At 41.6% G+C, this 20226-nt stretch overlaps 1 protein-coding gene across 1 annotated transcript in view; it reads left to right on the top strand.

The window, feature by feature from the left end:
* Positions 1 to 20226, top strand: part of UBAC2 (UBA domain containing 2) — a 163064-nt gene that overhangs the window by 7240 nt on the left and 135598 nt on the right. The window contains exon 2 of the mRNA XM_043477507.1: positions 18442 to 18569. Coding sequence (XP_043333442.1) covers positions 18442 to 18569 — 128 coding nt within the window. The remainder of the gene's footprint in view (positions 1 to 18441; positions 18570 to 20226) is intronic.

The raw sequence follows: 20226 nt of genomic DNA, 5'->3' as shown, positions 1-20226 counted from the left end.
TTGCACTGACATGGACACTTCCATAGTTTCCCACTGTGGTTGTGGTGGTGCTCCCAGGAAGGACCATACCATGTTCTGATATATTCTTTCTTCAGGTATGTACTCCATGTGTTGAATACATAACTTGTGGGAGGTGATCAAAGTAAATATTTTTGTCTCTCACCATCTCTTTTTTTTGTGTGTGTGTATGTAATAAAGTTTTATTAAAGTGTAAAGGAGATAGAGAAAGCTTCTGACATAGACATCAGAAGGGGGTCACCATCTCTTTAAAATATACTTATCTTGGAAAGCTTTTTGCCTTTATGAAAAGGCTTCAGGCCTTATGACTTTTTATTCACTCTTTAAGTTATTGATTCAGCGGCTCTTCTTCTAGGAGCTTGGGATTCAGTAGTAAGTGAAAGACAAAAGGTGCATTCAGGTGGCAGTAACCTTAGGGAACAGAAGTCACAAAACGTAAGCTCAGTTTAGAGATTGAAAGTACCCAGTTCAATGTATTCAGCCTTCATTCAAAGGTAAGACTTTTTCTCCCTCTTTATCCCAGTTAAGATTTTCTCCCTCTTTAGAGGTTGAAAGTACCTAGTTCAGTTCATTCGGCCTTGATTCGAATTTAAGACTTTTTCTCCCTGTTTCTCCCAGTTGAGATTTGTAGTTGGTAACCACTTGTCAGAGAAAGTGATGTAACTGGCTTCTGACCTTTTGTGTCCCATCCAACCCTGAAATTTCCAGTTTCTCCTTCCTGGTTTCTAGATGGGGCAGAGTGGGAGGAAGAAGGAATGGTGAGAAGCTCGGAGTGTTCCTATGCTTCTCTCTGAGCCTGGCCAGTGGTTTAAGCTGATTCTGTACTGTAGGTTCTTAGGGTGTCTGGGGAGGCACTCATGCGGGTTGCTCCCCTGACCTGGGGGATGTATTGTTAGGCTGGTGGTCCTCATTTGGTGACTTTTCGTTAGCTTCTTGAAACTTAGGTCCATCTACAGTTTCTTCCTTCTAAGGCCTGTTTGGCTTGCTTGAGGGCACTGTTGGACTGAAACAAAGATGACGCCTCTGGCTTGTGATCCACCTCTGCTTTGCTGGAATTGCTGATTCTTTGTCCTGGTTGTGCATTTTTTATCTCATTGATCAACATGGCTTCTCCTCCTTCTGCTTTCCAGAAACCCACTGTACCCCCCACCTCCTATCAGGGCTCACGTATTCAGCTCACCCCTTGCTCGGCTTGACGCGAGGGCGTGGATGTGTATGCACAGCGGGGTGGTTCACTCCACTCATCATCCTCATGACATCCTCTCTCCAGAGCAGAGAACTCTCACCCTTCTGCTCTTTAAACTCATGATCTGACTGAGAGGACTCTCTTGGTGCTGTTTCTTTGTAAAATCTGCATTTTGGTTGTTGAGTCTTCCTTTGGTATTCAGCTACTCTTATATTAATATTTCGGTACCTCAGTGGAACCTGCAATTTTGCCATCTTGTTTTAGTTAGGTTTCTGTTTTCAGGGACCAAGGATCACTTGGCTGGCCTCTTTAGAGGTGACTTTGTGTATTTGTGTTCTGATTTTATTCCTTGTTGCAGTAAGGGATTAACTCAGCAGGCCTGGTTTGCCCAAACCCCTGAACCAGTTGCTTTTAATGCATGATTCTTGGGGATAAGCTGCTTCCCAGATTTCTTAAGTTTTGAGGGAGTGTATTTTTTGAAACTCTTGAGAAATATAATACTCTTTATTCAAGAATTTTGATTGAGAAGGAAAGACATATTAAGTAGGAAAGGGCAAACCTGAACGAGGGTGCTTTTAAAAACAATGTTTTTCTTTTCAATCTAAAGTAAGATTAACCACATTATAGAAAGCTTGCAAGATAGAGAAAAACCACAGTTAGCATTTCAGTTAATTTTCTTAATCTTTTCCCCTCTGTCATTTATGTTCTTGTTTTAAATGAACTGATTTTGTTATTGTACAATGAATACATGTTCACCAAAGAAAATTCTGAAATATGGAAAAGTAGTGAGAAGAAATAAAAACACCATTTATTAACATCTTGGTGTTTATACTTTTTCCATTGCAAAAATGAATATCCAAATTAATAATTAAAAATAAGTTTATCACACTTGAATACTATTTTCTAACTTGCTTTTATTTCATGCAACACTCTTAAAATGCAGTCATAGTGACTGTGTGTGTATTCTGCTGTTTTCTCCTTTGTCATAAGCATTTTCTTAGTATACTACTCTCACAGTTAGGTTGGTGCTTCCCTCCATTTTTTTTTTTTCTCCATTACAGTAATGCTGAGAGCATCTTCATTTTCAAATATTCCTAGAAATAAAAGAAGACTAAATAAAGAGTATTTTAACTTTTGATACTGTCAAATTCTAGCCCCACGGGATGGTACCTATAACTTTACCAGAAATTTTAAGGGAGAAGAGATTGGTTTACTTAAGTTATCACTTTTAATTTTCACAGTAGCTCTAGGTATTGTTACTCTATTTTTTCTGCAAATGAGTATGTTGAGTCTCAGAGTGTAATTTGTCCAAATTATGTGGAAGAGCTAGGACTTGAGCTCAGGTTTGCTTGCCTCCAAAGCCAGCATTTTTTTTCACTATGTCATGCCACGTTAGAGACTAAATTGATGTGAATTTAGTCTCTGACTAGGAGCAGTGGTAATATAACTTCTAAGCCTTAGGAAAAACACCTGGGAAAAAGAATCATCATTTAAATGAGAGTTCTGCGTATATCTGTAATTTTTCAATCAACTAATAAAGTATGCGTTCTTATCAGTTTTACTTATATCACACTGTAAATTTTACTGTGTAACACTTATGTGACATTACTAGGCTCCATCTGAACAGCTGGTTAGTTCTCAGAACAACCCCGTGAAGTACTATTCTGAATTACTCCCCGCAGTTTGCAGATGAGGAAAGTGAGGTGCAGGTATTTAAGTAACTTGCCCAGGATCATAGCTGGTGAGGAACAGGGCTAGAATTGGAATCCTGTCTGGCTTCATGTTGTGTGTTGTGAACTAATGCACACTACTACTGCTCAGACTCAAGTTTATTTACATTTCTCTCTCTTGACCACTTGACCCTGTTCATAGGATCGTGACGAATACAGCAGCTCTGCTCAGCAGTGGGGCTTATTTCTTGGCCACTGAAAACTCACTCGGTCCTAGCAGGTTGCTTTTCATTCCTCCCCTTGTGTCTGCTGCAGCTCCTTTCTCTTGGGTCCACCATGTTCCTTTTGTTGGCTTTCAGTCCAAGAGTCTCCCCCTTTCTTCCTGAGCAGAACCAAAATCCAGTTCTGGTTTCACTAGAGATGTTTTATGTCCTAATTAGGATTTTTTTTTCTTGTAGGAACTAGTATACTACGGTTGTTTTTATTTGCATAGTGTTCTTTTTCCCTTCTCTTTTTTGATTAATAACTTGACTAATAAAGAGAAAGTAAAAAGAACACTATGCAAATAAAAACAGCCATAGTATATTAGCTCCTACAAAAAAAAACACAAAAAACCCTAATTAGAGAATGGCAACCCACTCCAGTATTCTTGCCTGGAGAATCCCCATGGACCGAGAAGTCTGGTGGGCTACAGTCCATGGGGTGCAAAGAGTCAGACACGACTGAGCGACTAAGCACATTGTCTACCTTGGGCTTTCCCGGTGGCTCAGCAGTAAAGAATCAGCCTGCAGTGCAGGAGACCCAGGAGACATGAGTTCAGTCTCTGGGTCGGGAAGATCCCCTGGAGGAGGGCATGGCAGCCCTCTCCAGTATTCTGCCTGGAGAATCCCATGGAACAGAGGAGCCTGGCAGGCCATAGTCCATAGGGCTGCAAAGAGTCAGACACGACTAAAGTGACTTAGCACATTATCTGCCTTTTCCACCTTTTTCCATTCTCAGCTTATGGCAGTATCAGTTTAAGTCATGAAGGCGGAACCTACCTTAAATCAAGCTACTTTAAAAATGCATTTCTATGGAATTTTAATAAGTACAACCTGACAAAGAACATCATAAATAATGATTGACTCCAGTGTTTTTGAAGTGTGCTTTGTGGAACACACTGGTGCTGTGTGGGGCTGCTTTTAAGCATTAAAATTTTAATTTAAAAATTAAAATTTTTAAACCCAAAATTGTTCAGTTTATTTTTTCTAGCTTTATTGAGATATAATTGACAAAAATTTTATATGTTTATGTTGTGTGTGATGTTTTGTCATATGCATACATGGTGAGCTGATTACTGTGGTCGAGGTAATTAACATATCCACCTCACAGTCATCTTTTTTGTGTGTGTGGAAACATTCAAGATCTACTAGCCAGTTTCAAGTATACAGTACAGTATTATTACCTATCGTCACATACTGTACATTGCTTAAATTTTAACCCTCATTTAAATTATAAATGAAAATTATTGTTATTTTTATTGTTGTTCAGTTGCTCAGTCATGTCCAACTCTTTGCGACCCCCTGCACTGCTTATGTAAATCATGATTCCCTTTCCTGGATATTTTTCATAAGATTTTTATGTTACATTGCCACTGTTCTCAGACATTTTCCAATGCGTATGTCACCTTAGTCCCTTGAATGTAGCATGAAACAGTGGAAAGAGTACAGTATTAGTTGGTTTTTAAAGGTTGATGATGCAAGTTAGTACTTCCAGGCTTATGGACCCTGCAACAAGGAAATTGAACTCTTTGTTAAATTTATTAACTACGACTGGAGTCGTAGAAGAAAACAGAGCCCTGGGTCATAAAACCTGTGCTACTTCAGGGAGTCTCTTAATTTCTTTTGATATTTCTTCACTACTTAATTTCACCCTCAGCTACTGCTGCTTCTTGACCCTTGCATCATTTTCTTCTTGAAAGTCTTCTGTTTTTCTCCCCGCTGGCCTACATCCTACAGTAAATGTTTTGGTGCAGAGGACACAGGGTGAACTTTCCAGGTGCTCACTTGGCCATTCGTGTGCATAGTGAGAGCCTGGACTCCTAAGTAGCTGGTGTGGACTTCCTCTTTATTTGTGGGTTGGTCTTTGTCCCCAGGAGGCCCATACCTCTGCAGCAGGGCTGCCTGCAGGCCCTGTTCAGGTGTGCAGAGCTTGTGACGAGGCTGCCTTCCAGCTGGGGTGCAGAGGTGGGGAGCAGGAGGAAATCCCCGACTGCTGGCTGGCTGGGGGGCTCAGCTCTGTGTAACTCTCACTCTGAGTAAGGCTGCCCTTCCTCTTAGCACCCACCCCCTCCCACTGATCTGTGTTCCCCAGGCTGGCATCTCCTGGGGGAGTCTGAAGACACCCGCGCTCTTTTCGAGTCCTTCTCAGCCCTCAGACTCTCAGCGTCCTCCCAAATACATCACCACTTTCTTCAGAGAGCATTTCTTGAATTTTATTCTGGGGGCCAAGCCGTTTCTCCTGCTGGGGAGAAAAACACCAGATGAATGGGTGTGTGTGAGAAAATGTGAGTGTGCCTGGGGGTGGGGTTTTGTGGAAGGGCCGCCCACCTGTCACGGCAAGGCAGGCGTGTGTGCCATTTATATGGGGATGGTTTTACACAGGATGTGGGCTCCACACCAAGGGCCATTGAGACAAACGTGAGATAATAATTCCCTTGTCAGTTCTTTCTCCTTTTGATTGTAACAGAGAGAAAGTCTCAGTCAGGTGCTAGTCTGAACTGCCTTACTATTAGCAGCCTGCTTCCTGCTGTCACCTAGAGAACAAGAGGCAGGCCCCCATCTTTCTGTCAGCAGCAGTGTTAGAATTTCATAAAGGGTGTTCATTTTTATAGTTACCACCTACTGATGACAGTGTGACACTCATTTTGCAATTATTGTAGTGATGTAAAGTTTCTTTTAAAATACATTTATTTAACTAAATCAGAGTAAGGTGAGTTGAAGTGTTAAATAACAGGGTAGGTAGCACTGGGATATAGCAAAACTTGTGGTGCCAAAATGGAAATGATTGAAGTTTGAGGAATACTCTAGATTATTCTGACGGATAATTCTGTTTGCACGTTGTTCCTCCCCGGGTCTTGGTCTTTATTGATTGTTTCTTGGACATCTTTGAAAGGAGATGTTTCTCTTGTGTTCTGAGGGCCCTCTTGTTTCAGTGTGACTTTGGAAGGGAGGAAAAGTGGACAGGTATCGGAGTCTGTCATCTTGAACTGGAATTTTGTCTGGAGCTATCTTTTTGGTTTCATTGCTTTTATCCAATTTTTGAATCCACTTAGAATTCATTTTAGTGTTTATAGAGTTTAAGTGGGTGTTTTGTGTTGCTACCGATCTGCCAGTCTCAGCACCAGTGGTTAAAGATGTTCAGTAGTATCTCTACACACAAATGGATTAGGTGCTAAAAGGGTGTGTGTACAAGTCCAGACTTTAAAAGACTTTCTGCTTGGTTCTCTATTTTTTTTAAATTAATTTATTTTAATTGGAGGCTAATTAATTTATAATATTGTAGTGGTTTTTGCCATACATTGACATGAGTCATAGACTTTCCCACCAGACAGAAGTGGAAGAGGTTCCTTGGATCATCAAACTTGAAAATCAGACTTAGGTTTCTCTACTTGCAGATATGTGTTTTGTTTGTGTCTCCCGCACCGCCCCCTCCCCCAATAGACCAGTTTTATGGATGTCTTTGTGGGGACGGTCACCAGAAGGCACTCGCTGTCCTCCCCTGGGTCACTGAGGGTATATTTTTATCAGGTTTCCTTCCAGGAGACTCACAGTCCTGAAGAGTAAAACAAGGTGGATACCGGAGGCATCCCTCCCAGAGGCACAGGTTTCTGCCTTTTTGCAGACTTCCACATATTAGCATAACCCCTTTTTGATGAAAAAGTTTAAGTGACTTCATAAAACACCAAGTCACCCCATTCTTGTGGGACCCCTGAGAAGTTTACCGAATAGTTAAGTCGTCAGAAATAGGAAAACCAATCTGGTAGGATATGGCGGCCCCTCCAACCAGGGGTGCGAACCACACCGGGGCTTTTGGCGAGTGTGCTGTGACTCGGTGACTTGTGGGAGCGGGCAGGGTTGCTGCCTTGGTTCCCCTCATCCCCACCCCCTGCCGCGCTCCTCAGCTACGATGCTCTGTAACAGCCCACATGGCTGTGCTTTGCAAGACCTGTGGTTAGTGTCTTCAGTACCTGAAAGATGCATATTTTTACTGAGGTAGGATTCACAGAACATAAAACTCACCATTTTAACCATTTGAAGGTGTACCACTGTTTGCTTCCGGCCCATTTACACTGGTGTGCAGTGGTCACCAATCTCTAATTTCGGACCATTTCTGTCACCCCCTGAAGAAGCGCATCTTCCACTAAGCAGCCCCTCGCATTCCACCTACCCTGCATAATCCACTTTGATCTGCTTTCTGTCTCTGAATTTTTTAATTCTGGGCCCCTCATGTGTATGGAATCATCATGTATGGCTTTTTGTTTCTGGCTGCTTTCACTAAGCATGATGTTTTCAAGATTCTGCTATATTGTAGCCTCTGTCAGTAGCATGTGTCCTTTAATGACTGAGTAATGGTCTGTTTTATGGATGTACTTCATTTTGTTTATTCATCTGTTGATAAACATTTGGGTTCTTTCCACTTTTTTGGCTCTTAGGGCATGCTATGATGAACATTCAGGTTTTTGTTTGAATATCTTTTCAGTCCTGTTAAGTATATAACTAGGGGATGAGTTGTTGGGTCATATGGCTACGCACTCCAGTATTCTTGCCTGGAGAACCCCATGGACAGAGAAGCTGGGTGACCTACAGTCCATGAGGTCACAGAGTTGGGCATGACTGAGTGACTAACACCTGGACACCATGGTAATTCTATGTTTAACTTTCGGAGGAACCGAAAATGTACAGGTGAAGTATTAAAAATAGTAATAGTGAAAATCCCTTGGACCATGGACTATGACACAAAGATATCAGATTTTCTTGTTTTATATTAGAAAACCTTTTCTTTGGAGTCAGGCAGAGCAAGTTCAGATCTAAGCCCCTCTGCTAACTAGCTATGACCTTGAGGAAGTTATTTAACGTTTTTTAACCTATTTTTTACCTAAAACATTCAGATAAGTAATTATTGCCTCAGGTACTGTAAGCATTCACTGCGTGCTTTTTTTAGCACAGTGCTTGGCATAAAGTACTCCACATGTACTGTAATAATTATTTTAGGACAATACGCAGTCACCATAGCCTGATGCTATTCATTGCCACGGAGAGATGGCTGTGTACCTCAGTCATGCCAAAGATTGAGTGACCCAAGAGGAAACACCCTAAACTTTGGTGTTTTATGTTGTCTTTACCATAGATGCTTTGTATTTTTATTTTTAGATTAATGTATTGCTTCTCATTCTCAAAATTTGTAACATCCCTATTTTCAAAAGTGGAAGGACCCATTGCAAAGAAGTGACTTGTTTCTAACCTTCCATTTGATCCCTGCTTGGGTTCTTCATGTATGAACCACATCCTGGTTCCGCTAACAGAGGGGCCAGCAGATTGCTAGCGATTTGCCTTGTCTTGCTGCATAAGGATTTAATGACACTTTTTACTGAATTAATAACTAGCTAAACCAAAATTATTTTTTCTAATTCTTAAAATATTTTCGTAAAAAATTAAAACCTCCCATGAACAGATCACTCAGAGATTACCACTGTTAATACTTTGACAGATGCTTAAAAAAAAAGCCCATGTATGAACTATTTTTTTTTTAAGTGTTATATAATAATGCTACTAGAAATATTTTGCACTTACTACTTAGGAACATTCTCCAAAGCATGAAATATTTTTCTATAACCTAGTTCTTAAAATTGGATATGATTCCATTTTATGGATAGGACAGTTTATTTTCCTATTGGATAGTCATGTTTCTAGTTTTTTTCACTGTTATAAACAATGCTGTGATAAGTGTGTTTATAGCAAAAATCTTTTTGTATATCCATGGTAATTACTTTAGGCTAAATTCCTAGATGTAGATTTTTTTTTTTTAAATCAGAGACCTTATATATATTTTTAAAACCTTTGATCTGTTTGGCATTTAATAAGGTCAGGGAGCAACAGTTAGAACTGGACATGGAGCAACAGACTGGTTTTAAATTGGGAAAGGAGTACATCAAGGCTATATTGTCACCTTGCTTATTTAACTTATATGCAGAGTACATCATGAAAAACTTGCTGGGCTGGATGAAGCACAAGCTAGAATCAAGATTGCTGGGAGAAATATCAATAGCCTCAGATAGGCAGATGACACCACCCTTATGGCAGAAAGTGAAGAAGAACCAGAGTCTCTTGAGGAAAGTGAAAGAGGAGGGTAAAAAGTTGGCTTAAAACTCAACATTCAGAAAACTGAGATCATGGCATCTGGTCCCATCACTTCATGGCAAATAGACGGGGAAGCAATGGAAACAGTGACAGACTTTATTTTTTGGGCTCCAAAATCACTGCAGATGGTGACTGCAGCCACGAAATTAAAAGACACTTGTTCCTTGGAAGAAAAGTTATGACCAACCTAGACAGTATATTAAAAAGCAGAGATATTACTTTGCCAACAAAGGTCCGTCTAGTCAAGGCTATGGTGTTTCCAGTAGTCATGTATGAGTGTGAGAGTTGGGCTGTAAAGAAAGCTGAGTGCCGAAGAATTGATGTGTTTGAACTGTGGTGTTGGAGAAGACTCTGAGAATCTCTTGGACAGCAAGGAGATCCAACTAATCAATGCTAAAGGAAATCAGTCCTGAATATTCATTGGAAGGACTGATGCTGAAGCTGAAACTCCAATACTTTGGCCACCTGATGTGAAGAACTGACTCATTGGAAAAGACCCTGATGCTGGGAAAGATTGAAGGCGGGAGGAGAAGGGGACGACAGAGGATGAGATGGTTGGATGGCATCACAGACTCAGTGGACATGAGTTTGAGTAAACTCCAGGAGTTGGTGATGGACTGGGAGGCCTTGTGTGCTGCAGTCCAGGGGGTCGCAAAGAGTCGGACATGAGCGACTGAACTGGACTGAACTCAAGTACCCACCACTCTGTGTTGCACCCTCCCAGACTGCCATCTCTTTATATCTTCGTTCACAGTTGCATTTACTTTTGTTACATAGGGTACCACTTTCTGTTTTTACTGATTTCTGTTATTACTTTTTCATGTCTTTATTTCAGTTAAAACCCACCATGCAGGTGACAATCTCTTTGGACCATGGAGCTCTGTGGCCAGCCAGCATAGGGAGCAGTTTTATTTGTAGCAGTTTTATTTATTTATTTGTCAGGATTTGTACCTGGTCATGCCACTCCCAGGCCAACAGGTCAGACACCACTTCTTGAATAGCATCGCTGTGTGTTCAGCCCCATCTCTTACTCCATGTATTTGTACACTCTTGTTTGGTGTAAGCTGGTCTGATCTGGTAAAACTTACTTCTCTGTTTTTCCCATGGGCCTTCTTTTCTGTGGTCACTCTAGACTTCTGAGGGATGATGGATAAAAATGCTTTCCTGTTTCTTCCCTGGGTGATGTTTCTGTGCTACATTCACAAGGCTTCTTAGAAAATCCTGCGGGACTCAGCTCTGGACTGTAGCTCCTCAGAATGATCTGTCACTCACAGGGGTGCCTAGCTTCATAATGAATATTTGTATTGACTCTTCTGTGTTTTATTTCCAATATCCTTCACCCCTGCTCCTTGGAATCACATTCCAAAATAAACTAGCTTCCTGCTTGTCTTTGTCTTACCTTTACTTTAATGGAACTCAGGCTAAATCATTTGTGATAATGAACTGGTAACTTACTCTGAGTCACAATTTTCTCTTATTATAAATTTGGAGAGAGTACTACCTACCTCATATAATTCTGTCCTTCACCAAATACGTACTAAAACCCTCCTATTGGCCAGATACTGTCCTGGGTATGGAAATACAGCAGTGAACAAGACAAATAGGATCCTGTCTTCATGGAGTTTACATTCTGATGAGGGAGACGACAAAGAAGTAAAACTTTCAAAGAAGAATTTCAAATAGTGAAAATTGCTATGCAGTGCTGCAGTCCATGGGGTCGCAAAGAGTTGGACACTACTGAGCGACTGAACTGACTGACTGACTGAAGTGAAATACAGAGTCATTCGGGGAAGCCACTCTGAGGTGCTGTCTGAGATGAGGACTGGAGTGATGAGAACAGGCTGGACAGGGGGAGAACGTTTTGAGTAGAGGCAGTAGCGGGTGTAAAGGCCCTGAGGTGTAGGGCCTTCAAGAACAAGGTTGTTCACATAAGGTGCTGAGAATGGGACTGTGCACTGCTGAGTAATCCGTAAATGCTGGATAGTATCGGTAGTAAGATCAGAGCACAGGAGTAGCCTGCATTAACTGCCCAGCAGTGAGTGTCCAGTTTTGTCACGTGAGTGGACGAAAATTGGCATCATAGAATATGCAGATAATTGAACAGCATGTGAATAGAGTTGCACAGCACATTTTTCTTTATTGTCGTGTGTTACATTGATTTGCTTTGCATTCCTGGTATAAACTTCACTTGGTTGTGACTATTATCTTTTTCGTGTATAGCTGGATTCAATTTGCTAGTATTTTGTTGAAAATTTTGCATCTGTGTTTCTAAGAGATAATTGGTTTGTTGTTTTCTTTTAATGTCTTGGTCTGTTTTTGGTATGAGTGTAGCATTGGCTTCATGAAATGAATTGGTAAAGGTTCTCTCCTTTTCTGCATGGTGGAACAGTTTGTGTAGGGTTAGTTTTCTTTTTCCTTTAAATGATTGGTACCATTTATCAGTGAAGCTGTCAGGCCTGGAGTTTTCTATGTTGGAAGACATTTAGCTGGGGATTGTTTCTTCATTTCTATAGGTCTGTTCAAGTTACTCATTTCTTTTTGAGTGAGCTTTGATAGACTGTATCTGTCAAGGAATTTGCCTGTTTTATCTTAAGTTGTCAAATTTGTGGCCAAAATGTTGTTTCTGATATTCCCATATTATCCTTTAAAAATTGTTTGTGATAAAAGTACATACATAAGATTTAACCACTCTAACCATTTTAAAGTGTACATTCCAGTGCATTAAATGTGTTTTGCAATGCTGTAAACCCCTTATTAGACTCTTAATGTCTGTGGCATCTGTAGTGATGCCCCGATCCTTTATTCCTAATGCTGGTTATTGTGACTTCTTTTTTTTTTTCCTGGTCAGTCCTCCTAGAGGTGTATTCATTTTATTGATCTTGTCAAAGAGTTAGCTTTTAGTTTCATTGATTTTTTTTTCTCTATTATATTTTGGTTTTCTATTTCATTGATTTCTGCTCATAATTCTTTCCATATGCCTGGTGAGGGTTTAGTTTGCTTGTCTTTTTCTAGTTTAATTTTTAAAACTTGTAGCCTTTGTCATGATTTGAGATCTTTTCTCTTCCTGTATAACCATTTAATGTTACAAATTTCCTTCTAAGCACTGCTTTGTTTGCAGCTCACAGATTTTGCTTGGTTGTGCTTTGACTTTTTTATTCTATTTAACATATATTCTATTTTCCCTTGTGACTCCCTCTTTGACCCAGATATTATTTAGAAGTATATTGTTTAGTTTTCAAGTACAGTTGACCCTTGAACAACATGGGAGTTAGGAATACTGACCCCCATGAAGTTGAAAATCCAGGTTTAAGTCTATAGTCGGTCCTTCATATCCATGGTTCCACATCTGTCGATTCAGCCAGCCATGGATCATGTAGTGCTATAGTATGTATTTATTGAAAAAAAAATCACATAGGTGGACCCTTGAAATTCAGATCTGTGTTGTTCAAGGGTCAACTGTATTTGGGAGATTTTCCATACATCTTTCTGTTGTTGATTTCTAGTTTTAATTTTGTGGTAGTTAGGGAACATACTTTGTATGACTTTAATTTCTTTAAATTTATTGAGATGTATTTTATGGCCCAGAATATGGTTGGTCTACCTTGAGGAATGTTCCATATGCATTTGAAAAAAAAAATGTGTAATTTTCTATTGTTGGGTGGGGTATTCTATAAATGTCAATCAGGTCACATTGACTGATACTGTTTTTCAAGTCTTCTATATTCTTACTGATTGATATAATAGCATATTGCAGTGTGGGTGTCTTAAACAACCAAAATATATTTGCTCACAGGTCAGAAGGCTCGAAGTCCAAGATGAGAGGGTTGGCGAGGCCTTTCTCCTTGGCCTGTGATGGCTGTCTTCTCCCTGTGTGTTCACACGGTCTTTCCTCTGTGTGTGTGCAGCCCTGGCGCCTCTGCCTTCTCTTATAAGGACAGATTGGATTAGGGCCCCACCTTAATGACCTCATTTAACCTTAAATTACCTCTTTAAAGACGCTTTCTCTTAATACAGTGGAATTGGTGGTGAGAACTTCAACACATGAATCTGGAGGAGGGCAGTGGACATTTCAGTCCATGACACTGGTTTTCTGTCTGCTTGTGTCACTGACTGCAGAGAGAGGAATGCTGAAGATTCCTACTGTAATTGTGGATTTATCTGTTTCTCTAAGTTTTTGCTTAATGTATTTTCAAGTGTTTTCTCAGCTCTCAAATTCTGTGATTCACTGTGTACCCCCCTCCGTGTTATGAAAAATTTCAAACGTGCTGAAAAGTTGAAGAATGGTTGTAATAAACACCATATACCTAGCACTTAGATTCTGCAGTTAACATTTTGCACATTTGTTCTATTAAATATCTGTTCTCTGTTTCATCAATTTGTCTTATTTTTTTGATGATTTCAAAATAAGTTGTAGTCACATATTTCTAAACACTTAAGTGTACATGTTGTTAACTAGAATTTGATCATGTTTCAAGCTCTTTTTTTTCTTTCTTATTGTAAACTTCATATGGTGAAATGCACAGGTCTTGAATTGATCAGTAAATCTTGCTGTATACAGTAATATTGTATACTTTCCCTGTGATTGAGGACTTCCTGGACAATTGTATATTATCTTGTAGCTTTCCTCATTGGTTTTTTGGGACCTCATTTTTGCTCACCTTAAGAGGAGAACTTAACAGTTCTCTAATTTAAGTACTCGGATCTGTATTTTTAGTGGTTTAGTCCTAGACAGAATGAAAATGGTTGTAAAAATAGGTTCAGTTATTAAGTCAGTAAATAATTTATTTATTTTCAGTCTTTATTTTTAATTGTGGTAAAACATACATAACATAAAATTTGCCATTTTAACCATTTTTTGGTGTATGGTTCTGTGGCATTAAGTGCATTCACATTGTTGTGCATTTATCTCTAGAACTCTTTTCATCTTGCAAAACTGAAACTCTATACCCATTAAACAGCTCCCTATTCTTCCCTCCCCCCAGGCCCTTGAAACCACTATTCTGCTTCCTGTCTCTGAATTTGACTACTTAGATACCTCATATAAGTGGAATCATACTTATCATTTTGTGTGTACTTATCATTTTGTGTGTGACTTATTTCTTTCAGCATAATGTCCAAAACGTTTATCTATGTTGTAGCAAGTGAGGATTTCCTTCCTTTTAAAGACAGAATATAATTGATTATATTCCATTATATGGATATACTGCATTTTATTTATCCACTTATCCATCATGGATGTTAGGTTGCTTTCACTGGTATTTAGTGAGTGTCTCTTATACATCAGTCACCCTTCAACACACGAACATGTGTTGACTGCCTTTATGGACCTGATCCTGCTATAGGCGTGAGGGATACTGCAGCAGTGAACATATAGACAAAATTTCTGCCTTCAAGAAGCTTATATTTGAGGTGGGAGGGGGGTTCAGGATGGGGAACACATGTACACCCATGGCTGATTATGTCAATGTATGGCAAAAACCACTACAATGTTGTAAAGTAATTAGCCCCCAATTAAAATAAATAAATTAATTTAAAAAAATAAACTTATATTCTAGTGGGGACTGAGGATGGGGAGATGGGCAGTACCCAAAGAAATGTATTTCTTGATTCCAAATTGTAATTTTTCTCACATTTTAGTGTTTCTAGTCTTGGGTTGTTTTTTTAACAACTGGTGCCATCTTTGAATTATATTTGACACTATTTCTTTTTTAATAACACCTAAAATAACAGTGTATCTTACAGTCAGTTTGAATCATAGATTTGAGGAATCACTATTTAATAAGTCACTTGTTGATAAGTGCTATGAAAAAATACACTAAAACAAAGGAGATACAGAATCACATGGGGTAGCCGCAGATAAGATGACATTTGAGCAGAGTGCGTGTTCAGTACAAATATATTTTTCATAGTAGGACTTCCTACCTGAAGGACATAGTGTGTTGGTTTACACTCTGTTCTCACTGTGGACTGGTAACAACTTGTGGACTGGTGACTTTGAGTGGCACTGGTGGAGAGGATAGAGCCTTGGTAGGTGGAGGTGGAAGTGGGCTTAGAGAACACTCTTGCAAGATGGGTGAAGATCTTGTAGGCAAGGTAAGGGTGAAGGTGACAGAATTTCCCAGCCTAGGAACTGGCAACAGTTCTACTGCTCACAACAAAACTTTGGCGGCGTCTTTGATTTCTCCATTTGCCCATGCTTTATACCCCGTTAACCAGCAAATCCTGCTTGCTGTACCTTCAAAACATACTCCAGTTCTGACCACTCTCACCTTCAAAACATATACCAGTACTGACCACTTTCACCACCCCAACCCAAATCACCCTGGTCCAGGCTATGATCATCTCTTGTCAGGATTATCATGGTGACCTCCGACTGGTCTCGCTTCTTGTCCACTTGCCTTCCTATAATCTCATCTCAGTTTAGCAGCCAGAGCGATCTTTTGAGAACACACGTGATCATGTTATCATCTCCTTAGCCTCCCCCAGAGCATCCTGTCACTCTCCGAGGAAAGGGTAAAGTCTTTGTGGCCTCTAAGGACTCTCCACTGTTTGCTCCTCAACTTCTCTGACCTTATATCCTGCCTGTCTGCTCTGCACACATTCTGCTCTTGGCCATCCTGGCAGCCTTACTTCATCATATGGAGTGTGTTTCTGTCTCACAGCCCTTGGACTTGCTCTTCCCTCTGCCAGAAACACTGCTCCCCAGGCCCTTGCTGGGCCCACATCCCCAGGCATCTGCTCACATCTCACGTTGTCAGAAGGGCCTTCTAAGCACCCTCTTCTTTCCCCACCAGCACTGTGTTCCCCCCGACACCAGGGCAGGCTAGTTAGTTAGGCTGCAGCAGCCAACAGCTTTAAAAATGTCAGGAGTCTGAAACGACAAGCTTTGTTTCTCACTGATGGCCTCCCTCTGTTGTGAGTCACCCAGGAGGACCTGTTCCACTCTGTCTTCCATGCTGGGATCCAGCTCACAGCCTAGCCTCCATCTTGAGCACTGGCCCAGGTTAAGGACAGTCACTGGCTGTCCGGTATTTGCCTGGGAGTGACATCTATCATGTTGAGTTGGCCAAAGCAGGTCACATCGCCAGGTACCCCTTCAGCCAGGGGCAGGTGTGGGTGGGCAGCAGTCCTGTTTCTTACCTGGAAAGAGAGCAGGAAGTCCATGGTAGGTCACACAGCCTTGCTCTTTACCTTGCTTAATTTTCCCGTAGCATTTATTTCTCTCTGTCATGGTACGTATTTACCTCACTTTGTGTATTTTCTTTTCTCTGCTGTCTAGAGTGTAAGCACCACAAGGGGAGGAGCTTTGTCCATCATCTGCTACTGTATCCCAGGGCCTTGGGGTGATTCATGGTCCCCAGCAGCAGGAGCTTGTTCATTGTAGAGATATGGACGAGGACACCAAAGCAGACGGTCCATTTATTCATACGGTGACATGTAAGCCACCGCGAGTGTGGAGCAGGAAGGTTACTGGAGAAAAGCAGTAGTGTTGCTGCTCAGTGGATGTGTCCGTTTGAGGTCTGAGACCATGAACCTACAGTGGTTCCTTACAGGCTGCAAGGAAGAGGCAGGAATAAACGGTGGGGCCCATTTCACAAGCATAGGTGAAGTCCAGGGTCAAGAAGGAAGCCTTCAAGGTGCACCTGTATCACCCATGCTCGATCCTCAGTTCTGTCTGAATGATGAGGGAGGAGCTTGCCGCAGTCATCACCTGGGGTGGTGATTGCAATGGTTGGAGCAGTTTTCCCTGCGTTCATTCTTTAGTTCGTTTACTTCTCATAGGACTTCTGAGGGAGTTTCTCTTCTCTTCATTTCACAGGTGAGGACAGCTGCAGTTGAAATAGCTCTCGATAGAATTGGTCAGGCTCCCAGCTGTAGTGCTTCCCTGTACGTTGAGTTCCTGGGCAGTGGGGCTCCGTTTTCTGGGGGGTGGGGAGCTCTGTTAGCTTTTAGATTCCCTGGAGCCTTGATTGCATCTTGGTGGTGGCGGCAGGTATGCAGTGACTTTACCCGTGGTTTGAGTTTAGCTGTTGGTGAGACCTGACCAGAGAGGAAATAGTTGGGCTATTTTTATATACGTAAACAAGTGCAGTAACCACACCACCAACCGTGACCAGTGGATTCATTCCCAGGGAATTTATTATGAATACCATTGAAGTGTGCCTCACGTGATCTGAGAATGTCCCTTTTGATGACCCTTTCCTGTGGTTTTGAATGTTGATAATCTGGATATTTCATTCTCTCAAGGAGCTGTGCTAGGCTTTATAGCCAGCATTCAGAAGCATATAGAAGAGAATCATATTAAAGATTCTTACTTGGGAATCTTTAATGTAGTCAGGAAGGCAAAGCAAGTTCCAGACCCTGACTGGTAAAGTAGTACCTGGAGACAGGGGTGCGGGGTGGGGGAAAAGCCCCCCCCCACGCTAAAATGGGAGAGACTGACTGGAAGGAAGTGGAAACTGAGCTGTCATTTGAAGGCTGCGTGAGATGCACACAAGGCTCCGGGGGTGCCCATTGTGGAAAATCTCAGCAGGCCACCGCAGTCACCATGTTAGCACTTTTAACCGCTTCTTAAATTTCCCTGGTGGCTCAGATGGTAAAGAATCCACCTACAATGCAGGAGACTGGGTTTGATTCCTAGGTCAGGAAGATCCCCTGGAGAAGGGAATGGCACCCCACTCCAGTATTGGTGCCTGGAGAATCCCCATGGACAGAGGAGCCGTGTGGGCTGCAGTCCATGGGTTGCAGAACCGGACACAACTGAGCAACTTAAATTTCTTAAAATAAATGTTTATGTACCTGAATCCCAGTCACACTCAAGAGCTGACTGGTCAGTTTGTTAGAAAGCATACTTCTCTGTTTCTTTACACTTCACTGGGTGCTTTTCTGAAAGGTAGTCTATGAAAGTAAACTTGGTTTGGTTTCATATAAAAACCAGATGGCAACGAAGCACCCGTCAGCAGATTCCACGCGTTTCCCAGCGCCCTTTGATCACTTACCTCTGCAGGACGATATTTTGAAAATATATGTTAATAAGAATTAAATTCCAGAGCATGAGAACTTTGTCTTCATTCTAATTCAAAAGAAGTGAATTCTTTTACTTTTCAACTCTCATGGTCTCTAGAATCTTAGGGATGGTTATTCTGAAAGCCGTGTTGTTTTCCCCCAGACAAGGCACCTGTGTCCAAGAGCCTTCTACTGGTCCCCAGCGCCCTGTCCCTCCTGCTGGCCCTCGTCCTGCCGCACTCTCAGAGGTTCTTCGTGTACGACCTCCAGGCTGTCAAGGACGACTTGCAGGTGAGCGCCGCTCCACTGGCCCCGGGAGAGGAGGAAGCAAGCCTCTTGTCTCCGATTTGCCCTCCTTTCTGCCGGTCTCAGTGTCTCATAGCCTCTCAGTTTGTAAGAAATATGTATTATTACTGTCCTGTTAACAAGTCACTTTTCCAGTTGTATTTATTGATAATTTCAGCAAAGCAGATTATAATGAAGCAGTTGCAGTATTTCCAGTTTCCTTTTGCACATTTCTTTTCAACTTCACCTTTTACTATGGAAATGTGATTTTTAATTTCAAGAGATTTAAACAGTGTTAAGTCTGTTTTGTTGGTATGATTAGTTTGCATACTTAACATTTGCAGAAACTTGCCTCAGTTTGAGCGTCTGTTAGATGTGCTAAGCTCTCTCAGCTCTAGCAGATTGTGAGTCTGTGAATTTCTTTTACGGTGGAGGTTAAACCAATAGGAAATTTCTCTTGGATTTTTGCCCCACTCTCCCCAAATCTCTACGTGTTCATCACCCGGGAAGCTCTCAGAGGCCTGTCCTTTTAAGGGTTTTATGGAGATTTATTACACAGTTGTGCAGGTGTGCTAAGTTGCATCAGTCACGTCTGACTCCTTGCGACCCCATGGACGGCAGCCCGCCAGGCTCCTCTGTCCATGGGGATTCTCCAGGCAAGAATACTGGAGTGGGTTGCCATGCTCTCCTCCAGGGCATTATACAGGCAGGATTGATTACATCACAGGTCGTCTGTTAGTTGACCCACCTTCTAGCTCCTCTGCCTCCCTGAGGTCAGGGCATGGGACTGAAGGTTCCAACCTGCTAATCACAGGGTTGGTTTCCTGGAAGCCAGTCCCCATTCTTAGGTGCTTCCAAAAGTCACGTCATTAATCTGACAAAAGACACCGTGATGGCTTTCTTCACTTTGGAAATTCCAAGGGCTTTAAGAGTTGTGTGCTAGAAACAGGGGCAAAGACCAAACATATATTTTTAAATGTATGTGTGTGTGTGCGCACGTGCTCAGTCTTACCCATCGCTTTGCGACCCCATGGCCTGTATTATAGCCCACCAGTCTCCTGGAGAGCGGGCTGCCCTTTCCTTCTCCAGAGGATCTTCCTGACTCAGGGACCGAACTTTGGCCTCTTGCATCTCCTGCATTGGCATGTGGGTTCTTTACCAGCTGAGCCACCAGGGAAGCCCCATTTCTAATTTATAAATCACAGTGTCACAGAATGTTAGTGCAAATTATGGTTATAATCTGCCACCTTTTATTTGCTAAATTCTTGATTAGCCATTTTAAGCATGATAGTCCATCCTTTTTTTAAAAAAATTTTTTAATTTTTCATTGATTTGTTTTTTAGGGGCATTTCTCTAGTTGCAGTAAGTGGGGGCTACTCTCTAGCTGCAGCTTTCAGGCTTCTCCTGGTGGGGAGCAGGGGCTCCAGGACGAGGGGGCTTTAGTCGTTGCAACTTGCAGTCTCAGCAGTTGTGCTGCACCGGCTTGGTTGTTTCAAGGCATGTGGGTTCTTCCTGGATTAGTAATTGAACCCACCTCTCCTGCATTGGCAAGTGTGTTAATCCATTCTTGAGCATGACACTTTTTCTTCATAAGGATGTCATTAATGCCATTGCTCAGGTGGGCTTCACCAGGTTCCTATGACTGAGTTATTTATCTATACTA

The sequence above is a fragment of the Cervus canadensis genome, chromosome 9, assembly GCF_019320065.1.
Source record: "Cervus canadensis isolate Bull #8, Minnesota chromosome 9, ASM1932006v1, whole genome shotgun sequence".
Taxonomy (NCBI): domain Eukaryota; kingdom Metazoa; phylum Chordata; class Mammalia; order Artiodactyla; family Cervidae; genus Cervus; species Cervus canadensis.
Note: the sequence above shows the minus strand (reverse complement) of the source record. Positions and strands in the feature narration are given on the sequence as shown.